Below are 9,230 nucleotides of genomic sequence, written 5' to 3' on the forward strand. Positions count from 1 at the left end.
CTTCTTTTTGGACATGACTTCAACGTAAAACGTCGACTTCCGCGCAGCATCCGGGTTCGGTCTACTCCAGGATAGCCACGGCCGCGCTCAGCGAAACGGTTCTGAGTCCGGCACCATGCGACTCGGTCCAAGAAGCCAGCGGACACAATCCATCAGAACCCCTGTCTGGCAAGTCCAGCACCGATGAAGGTAAGCTTGGACTTTTGGATTTTGCCATTTTGTTTCTGCAACTCATCCTGAAATGCAATTTACTCACATTATTTATCTTTTTGAAAGCGTCTCCTTAAATCACCAAAAAATAGGACAGTAATCCCTCGAATATTGCGGCTAATGTAGACAGACAAACGAAAACCCACAAAGTAGGATCACCCCCATTATTACTACCACAATACATGTTTTTGTTGCCTATACAGAAATACAAGTACAGTGATCAAAAAGTGTATATTTATTAAATATTACAGCTATTAGCATAGTCTATAGACTATAGACTCGACTGATTTAATATCTAAATATAATCAATATATATAAAAATGCTATTACTTTAAATACTGTACGCACAGTGAAAATAGTTCCTCTCTGCTTGATATCGATCCAAAAAACAGGTTAATGGGAGTTTTAGTCCAAGTCCTTTGTCTTCTTGTGGCCATGTCTGGTGTACATTATCTGTGATATTCAAGGGATAACTGTAATCCATTCATTGTAATTTAGTGACTTGGCCTGAAATGATATAATTTTCACCTCCAGTTCAAATGTGCCAATGTTTAAGCCCCTTGAATCATATCATGTTTGAGCATAATATTACCATGCAGTACTTTAGCTCACAGTTTGTGTTTATCAGCCACCAGAGGATTCCGTTGAACTTTTAGGGCGGGTTTTCTCCCTCAAATCTTTGTCTCTCACGCGTCTCCTTTTTCCCCGTTTTCCTCCCAAACGCGGCTTCCCCGTGCGCACGGTGCGTCAAGGGCAGCTTTCCTCTCCCTCCTGGCTTCCATCCATCCTTCCTCCGCCTCCTCCCGGTCGCTGTGTGTTTAGACTGGCACGCCCACCTCGTCTTTTTTCTTTTTCTTCCTTCCAGCACGTGCTGTTCCAACGCAAATCCCCCTGCGAGCTTCAATAGATCGACTGACATCACGTTATTTTCCTAGGCATGGCAGGATTTCAACGCCTACAGTAATACCTTGAGATACGAGCTTAATGCGTTCCGGGACCCAGCTCGTATGTCAATTTTACTCGTATCTTAAATCCAAATTTCCCTTGTAAAATAACTAAAAACAAATTAATCCGTTCCCACCCTCTGAAAAAAACACCTAAAATAGGATATTCCAATGGAAAGACATCTTTTTAATTGTTTCTCCTTTATCCATATTAAAAGAAGCCCCTCCCTCTTGTCATGAATATCACTGCGCATCTTAAAAAAAGGACCACCTAGTGGCTGCATTGTATACTTTACTTATACTTTTCACGCCGCCTTTGTTGACGTCTTCAAGGCTCGGACACCTTTGTGGAGGTGGGCATGCCAAGAAGCCCCTCCCACTCGGCCAACAGCAGCGAGCTGAAGCAGATGCTGGCCTCGTGCAAGAAGTCGTCGGGAAAACGGCAAGCCGTCGAACTCCTTCAGGGCACCAAGAACTGCCACCTACAGTACGTCGCAATTTACACGTGCTTCATTATTCATTCATTTTCTGCCCTCGCCAGGGGTGCCGGAGCCTAGCCCAGCAAACAAATGTATGAAAGTGATCCTCTGCGATTTGTCTTTGCTCCCAACTTCCAGTTCCGACTGCCTCCTGCCGGACGGCGAGTCCGCTTCCACGGAGAGCCCCTTGGCCGATAAACGGGCGCCGGGCAGCGAGCGGGCGGCCGAGAGGGCGGCGCAGCAGAACGAGAGGGAGCGCATCCGATTGGCCCCGCAGACCTCCTTTGCCAACATGCAGGTGCCTGCGAATACGTACTTGCGTAAAGGCTAGTGTGGACGGATCAAAATCACATACTAAGAACATATACTGTTTCTTCAACAGGCATTTGACTATGAACAAAAAAAGCTGCTGGCAACCAAAGGTGAATGAGAGACTTCCAAGCCATTGCTGGCTGACTTTTTAGCATCTAAGCAGCTATTTTTCCCTTCAATGGGAGCCACAGAATCAAAATTTATATTCAATTTTCTTAAGACGGATGTCTAAACCCGTTAATCATACTGAATGAGTTAAATAACAGGGCACATAAACATGAAAAATATGTATTACAGTACTACACCGAAAATCAGAGTATCCCATACCTGTCAAGGTATACATGTTTCCCGTATTTTATGCATTTCAAATTGTGTACGCAGCATAACAACCTTTGTACGGGAAGAAAAAAATTAAAGTATGTTTTGTATAAAACCGATCTCGTATTATATTGATTTGATTTGCTAACTGTACAAAACTGACGCTTCTCACAGTATTCTAATTTCCTGAGTTTGTGCTTTTAATAAGCTGAAAATATTAATCTTGTGATATATCCAAAATGGCTTTATAAAATTAGATCTTCTTAAATTAGATCCATCTTTTATGTCAAATGACCAAATAGAACCCCTTTTGCTTCTAATGTTGTATTTTATTATAGAATATTGTAGCTTTACCTCTTTTTCCGAATCCCACAGCCATGCTAAAGAAGCCCGTGGTGACGGAGGTGCGGACGCCCACCAACACGTGGAGCGGCCTCGGCTTCTCCAAATCCATGCCGGCTGAAACCATCAAGGAGTTGCGAAGAGCCAATCACGTGCCCTACAAGCCTAGCATGAGCACCACCTATGAGGTTTGCACCCTTTCTTTCCCCCTTTTGCGCCCGAGCAATTCACGTGGCTGCACTCTAGACCCAGCGCATTTATTTTGCCCCTCAGGGTTCGCCACTGTCGCTATCCCGTGCCGGCAGCCGCGAGGGCGTGGCCAACGGCAGCGACTCCGACAACTGGCGGGAGAGGAGCGTCAACGGGACGTCCAACGGGCTGCAGGCGCACGCCGAGTTCCCCCCTGCCGTGAGCAGCCCCAAGAGGAAGCAGAACAAATCAGGTCAGCGGCACGAGTACTTCCCGGTTCCGATCGATTAGACGTCTATTGCCGTCCATGGCGGTGGATGAGTCCACCTATATGAAGTTGGAATTCGCAAAAGAGTAGCTTTTGTTGCCCATGAAAACAATAAAACGTGCAAAAACAAGTAAGCAATGAAGAGGAAAAAAATATTGGAGTATAAGTCGCATTTTTGGATTTTATCAGTAACGATGACAAACTAAATCACAATAGCAAAATGGATAACAATAGGCTGAAGAGGCATCTGTTAACATAAGATTTTTAAGATAACTTAGCCTAAAAAAAAACATTGTTGATATTTAGAGAGAAAAAAAGTGAGTATTTGCTGCAGGCCCAACCAAACTAGGAAAAAGAGCGACTTACTATAGTCTGGAAAATACGGTACTTCATAGTTCATATCATCACTGTTCAGCTACGACGTCCACGATGACTCTATAATGAGTAAAAATTGGCGTCTCTTTTGAGCTAAAATTGCAACTGTGTGGCAGCTGCTGTCCATTTTGAGGTACAGAAGATTAATGTATCTATTGTTTTTTTGGGTGGTGTTCAGGCGCTGAACATTACCTGAGCAGCAGCAACTACATGGACTGCATCTCATCAGTGACGGGCAGCAACGGCTGCAGCCTCAACTCCTCCCTCAAAGGTTCCGACCTGCCTGAGCTCTTTAGCAAACTGGGCCTGGGGAAGTACACGGACGTCTTCCAACAGCAGGAGGTATGCCAAATATCAGGACCTCGGGATCTTGGAGCAAAAAATAAAATAAAATAAAAAACTGTTGGGGTGTCCCCAACCAGAAATCGGATCGCAATCGTGTCATTTTCCAAATCTAGAATCGGGCTGATAGCGATGGTTCAATCGAATGGACAAAATGATCGCGAAACTATCTTTTTATGGCTTCCAGATTGACCTCCAGACATTCCTGACTCTGACTGACCAGGACCTGAAGGAGTTAGGCATCACCACCTTTGGTGCCCGCAGAAAAATGCTACTGGCCATATCAGGTATTTCCTTGCAAAGATTTTGCAAAAGAGCATCAAAAGTCATCACGATGAATTACGTCAATTGCGTCAAAGCCTTAAAAATGCCCAAACAATGTTTTCTCATTTGAAATGAATTAAGTCCCTCCTCCCAGACACCCGTGAAAAGTCACTAGCACCGCACTTTGCCGATCCGTTCAAGGGGCCCGTTGACATTCATGGCCCCTGGATCCTGTTTACGTTTGTTTCGCCACTGCTAAGACCCTAACGCAAGAATAAGCTGCAATTAATGATTAAAACCTGGAGAAAAAAAAACAATAACACCACAGGATCCATTGCTATGTTCATTTGTCTTCCAAAAAATGAAATCATTTCTTTAAGGCGTAATTCCACCTGATATCCGACACATTTTTCCCCGGCTAATCCTCATTCTGACGCCGACTCTCCTTTCAGAACTTAACAAGAACCGGCGGAAGCTATTCGAGCCCCCCATCCGCTCGTCCTTCCTGGAAGGGGGAGCGAGCGGTCGCCTCTCCCGTCAGTTCCACGCCGATATGGCCAGCGTCAGTGGACGGTGGTAGGCCGTCCCGCCGTTATCCTTTTTTTTTCTTCCCCCCCACCACCACATCGCGGGCCAGCCTTCCCCCGTCTCTTTCAAACACGGCCCGTTCTCGGCGCCATCTCGTATAAACACTACGAAGCCATAGTTTGCCTCCCAAACGCTGACCGACGCGAAGACATAAAAGAATTCCCCGTCCGAACCGTTATATCTACCCGAAGCGTTTCTACATGGATGTTTTTGTTGTGACTGAGGGTACTTCAGTATTTTAAGGGAAACAGGCAGTGATTAGTACAATCATTTTTACCCGCTGACGCCGCGCCAGCCGTGTCGGTGACATGCACTTTAACGTTACTAGACTTTTGCCTGTGAATATTGCTCAGATTGGAATTGTAGGAGTAATAATAGTAAGTATGCATTGGACTTTAAAAGCACATGTGCATTTTTTTGTTTGTTGTCGTCGTCGTTATAAGCCAAATGCGAGCACTTAGCCCGCCAGGACGGGACGGAGGCCGCAGCCTAACCAAGTGCCAAGTAGGTCAGCGCACCAAAATGGAGAAATACCAAAAAGGGAAGCGTTTCCATCGGAAAACGTACCTCCGAAATCAGTGTTTGTTTCGCCATCGTTCGCGTACGTGTATTTCCTAGACAAAAAAATGTTGTACTCTTTAAGGTTTTGTACTACCACGTAAAAAGGGAAAGGGGCGGGATATATCATGGTAATCAGTTTACATGTGTATTTCTTTTTTTTATACATTATGAATGACATGAGTTTCTTGGCTATTATTATTTTCATTTTTATGTGTCGTCAGTCTGTGCGGATGGCCACGGCAGGTTTTAATCTGTCTTGCATATGCCTTTTTTTGTCCTTTCTGCTATTCAAAATCCCACAATGCACTCCTCTGCCTTCTCCGCGGAGCAAGGAAGTCGTAAGGTCGGTTTTGTAGCCTCAAGTGCCAGTTAGGTTTTATTTTTCTTGCTCTAAATATGACTGCATCTCACAGGGAACTGAAAACCCGTTTAAAGGAATGCAATGAAAAGCTAGAATGTCCAACTATCATTTTTTTGGGTGGTCTTAATACTAAAAAAAAAAATTGCTGCCTCAACACCATTCATATTTTGATACAAGGTCAATATTCTTGAAGATTTAGACACTAGATTCAAAGTTTCAAGTGCAATTCAAAGTCAGTGTGTTTATATTCTTCAGTATTAAAATGAAGAGCCACATTTTCTTTTTGTTTGTGTAACAAGTGCCTTAAAAGATCATTCCAGTTCATCCATTTTGGCCTTTTTATGTGGAATTTGAGCCATGACCATTGCAGTTTCTCATGGTGGATCATTTTCTGACCAGGTTGCCAATGCCAACCAGGTAAAAAATGTTTTTTTTTGTATTTTTGTATTCAAAAAATACGGAATTTTTAAGTGAGAAGTTTCATTTCAATTTGTTGTCCTCAAGGTCAGCGTCTCGTTTTAAAGTTGTTTAAAAATGAAGCGCTTTATCCAAAGTTGGAGGATTTTATTTTGTTTGTTAGTATTTTTTTATCGAAAAAGGAGTTTATTCTGTCGAAAAAGTTGACTAGCAGCTTTTAATTGCACCCAACTTTTAATGTCGGGTTGCATTGAGCGATCCCAAAAAGTTTTTTGTCTAAAAAAACCAAACGCCTGTACTGCAATTTTATGGTACATTAATTAATGTCGAACCACTACAGAATTCTGTGACATTTATGCAACTTTTGAAGTGTTTAACATCGGAAAAGTTACATTTCTGTAACCAAACAATACGTGCATTATGGTTAAAAAAAAAAACACTTGTTCACCTTCTCTTATTCCATTATCGTAAAGAAGTATTTTTTGTTTTTGAAAACCATAAATCCAGCAAAACTCCTGTTCAAACATGGATATTGTGAAGGAAATAAATGTATGCAGATTTCCTCTTTTCTTTTCGTGTGGTTTGTCTGGGAAGAATTCCATCTGGTGCGTGGTTATCTTCAAAACGTTCTTTGGGGACTCCAGGGAAGCTGAGAAGAGCCAATCACGGCCGTCGCTATCTGAAAAGCGTCTCGTTCCCTCGCTACCTTCCAGCTTCCAGAACATTCTCAGGCAGCTGATGTACAAAAAAAAAGATTCTGCACTGTGTCTGGTGTATTTTTAGCTGGAACGAGCCAGGAAAAACATTTCTCGTGCTTTTACATGGGATTGCGTGCTCGTTTTCTTGCAATTTTGAGTGACAATTATGAACAGCTTTGCCATGCTGATACATGGAATTCATTTGGAAAAAGATAATTCAATTTATGTGCTTGTACAAAGTGGATATTTCTCAAATTATGGCAAGTGAATGGTCCTTTTGTCTGAATGTTTTATGACTGATTGGCTGGCGACCGGTCCTGGGCGGCGAAATTTGAATTCAACGAGCCTAATCAGGACAAGCCTGTTAAATATATATATAAAAAAATTGTGTAAGAACAATAATAAAAAATTTAAATGCAAGAAAAAATAATTGGAAATTATTTCACTGGCCACTAAAGGGCAGTGTCTACCTTTTGGGGTTAAATAATAGTACAGAAAGGGTTTTAAAAGTCCTAAAAATATTAATTAGATGCCAAAAAAACACTGTGCCCGCATTACGGTTAATCACCTTTTCCGGCAGGTAATGGAACCGATTAACCGCGATAAACGAGGTATTACTGTACATTGATTGTAAATTGTTTACCTTTTTTTTAACTGTTTTGTCATGGCGTTTTTTATGTTCTTATTGTGAGTTTTCCAATGAATGTTGTGTATTTTATAGTTAATTTCTGTGCTTTCATCCAAGTGTCATTGATAGGTGGCGAGGGTGCAGGAGCGCATTTCTGGAACAGGCGGCTCCACCGAGGCGTCAGCTCATCAACAGCGTGACTCGCACTTTTTCCCTCGGTCACCATTTTTATTCTTTTCACAGGCAAGCTATTTCTCGCCTTTGTTTGTTGTGTAACAGCACCCCGCCGCTGTGTAAATACAGCGTTCTCTGGGTTAATATGCGAAGGGAAAACAATCATTACAGTGCCAGGATCTAACAATGATGCAAATGGCCTTGTTTTTAAAGCTTCCTGCCTTTCACTCTTGGCTCGATGTCTTCCGGGGGTACTTAACATGTCTCGTTTCTTCCCAAAAACAAACCCAATGGAGTCAAACCTCACATTCGGGGACAAAAAAGGTCCGGCGAGTCAAGAAAACCATCATTTGTGGACACCACACCATGATTTTGTCCCTTTATGTTGCAGATAGGAGGATAGACCGCTACAGTAAATTGCAGAGGCAGAAGTATTTGAATGACTAAGCGACCATCATCACGTAGGCAAGCTTCCCACTTGACGGGCCTAAATATTGTTCCCACGTCGACAGATTGCCCATGCAGAGGTGCCCAAATTGCGGCACGTGGGCCAATTCCGGCTCGTCGCCTGGTTTTTAGTGGCCCGTGGCGAATTAGGGAAATATGATTGAAATACGGCCCGCACAAGAAGCTAAAATACAGCCTGCAATTTTTCAGTTGTCTTTTTCTTTTAGTATAAAACAGTGCCTTTCCATTAGTTCAATGGTCGAAATCTGCAACATGTTGAAATCATTGTGGAAAATTAGATTTTCAGTATTTTGCTTTACATAGGAAATCCAGTGTGACTAAATGAGCTATGTTAATGAACGTAGTTTTTTGTTTTGGCTGTCACTGGACATGCTCTCTTTAATCTAAAAATGTTTTCAAATGTAAATATATATTTATACACCAGTTTCATGAAGGACATTGGGTCTACAAATTTAATTCTACCTGACTGCATGGAAGTGTCTAAATATTAGATTAGAATTTAATTTCATCCCGTATTCTGGAAATTTCTTGGTTGCAGTAGCAAGACAGACACAAGACACACAAGACATTGTAGACCTAGGTAAGAAACTGGAGCCACAAGGTTCAGACCTTATATTGTGCAGGCATTCTTAACGATTTTTTTCCCACTTCCAGTTTTTGCAATATTGCTCAGTATGAGAACTCATCTCTCCATACAGGATGACATCACCATTCTCTTCCTCCATCTGTCACTGTGTGGCCTCTGAGCTTAAAGTAGAGGTGAGCCAACTACACACAGATACACACATACTTGGTCATAATGATAGGATTATGAAAAGTAAGGTATAGAAGAATATCGGCAAGGAAGGGTCTAAGTAAAGCAGCGAAGTAATAAATGAACAATTTGATGTAGGAGAAAGATTTGTGTGGGTGCACAGAAGTGGAATAGTTGCTCTCAGTTTGCGTGAGATGCTGTGAATGCTTTTTTTCTTCCCCTCTTTCTCTTGTGCTGATCTTGACACTAAATGATTTTTAGCTGGAGGGCAAGGTTGATGAGAGGTAGAAAAAAACCCTCTAGAATCTTCTTCTAACTGGCAAAAGCAGAGCAGCAAGTAGGAGACGATGCATGATGTGCATAACAATGACTTGTTGGCTTTTTTTCCGCTCTCTTTGAGGTCTTATGGTGATGTAACATGTTTATGTAAAAAAAAAGTCTTTAAATGAATGCTTCTGTGCTAATCTGTGGCTGAGCTCTTTCAGCAACGAAGGCATTTAAAGGCAGCAGGGGGTTGGGGGGCAGCTGGTAAGTCATG

At 42.4% G+C, this 9,230-nt stretch overlaps 1 protein-coding gene across 1 annotated transcript in view; it reads left to right on the top strand.

The window, feature by feature from the left end:
- The window catches only part of LOC144085054 (protein bicaudal C homolog 1-like), a 44,165-nt gene extending 37,634 nt beyond the window's left edge, over positions 1–6,531 (top strand). The window contains exons 13-21 of the mRNA XM_077614026.1: positions 48–189; positions 1,488–1,641; positions 1,772–1,931; positions 2,016–2,055; positions 2,639–2,793; positions 2,879–3,047; positions 3,616–3,779; positions 3,967–4,066; positions 4,496–6,531. Of these exons, the coding sequence (XP_077470152.1) occupies positions 48–189; positions 1,488–1,641; positions 1,772–1,931; positions 2,016–2,055; positions 2,639–2,793; positions 2,879–3,047; positions 3,616–3,779; positions 3,967–4,066; positions 4,496–4,623 (1,212 nt within the window). The 3' untranslated portion in view covers positions 4,624–6,531. The remainder of the gene's footprint in view (positions 1–47; positions 190–1,487; positions 1,642–1,771; positions 1,932–2,015; positions 2,056–2,638; positions 2,794–2,878; positions 3,048–3,615; positions 3,780–3,966; positions 4,067–4,495) is intronic.
- Positions 6,532–9,230: the final 2,699 nt, after the last annotated feature.

Source organism: Stigmatopora argus, chromosome 11, assembly GCF_051989625.1.
Source record: "Stigmatopora argus isolate UIUO_Sarg chromosome 11, RoL_Sarg_1.0, whole genome shotgun sequence".
Taxonomy (NCBI): Eukaryota; Metazoa; Chordata; class Actinopteri; order Syngnathiformes; family Syngnathidae; genus Stigmatopora; species Stigmatopora argus.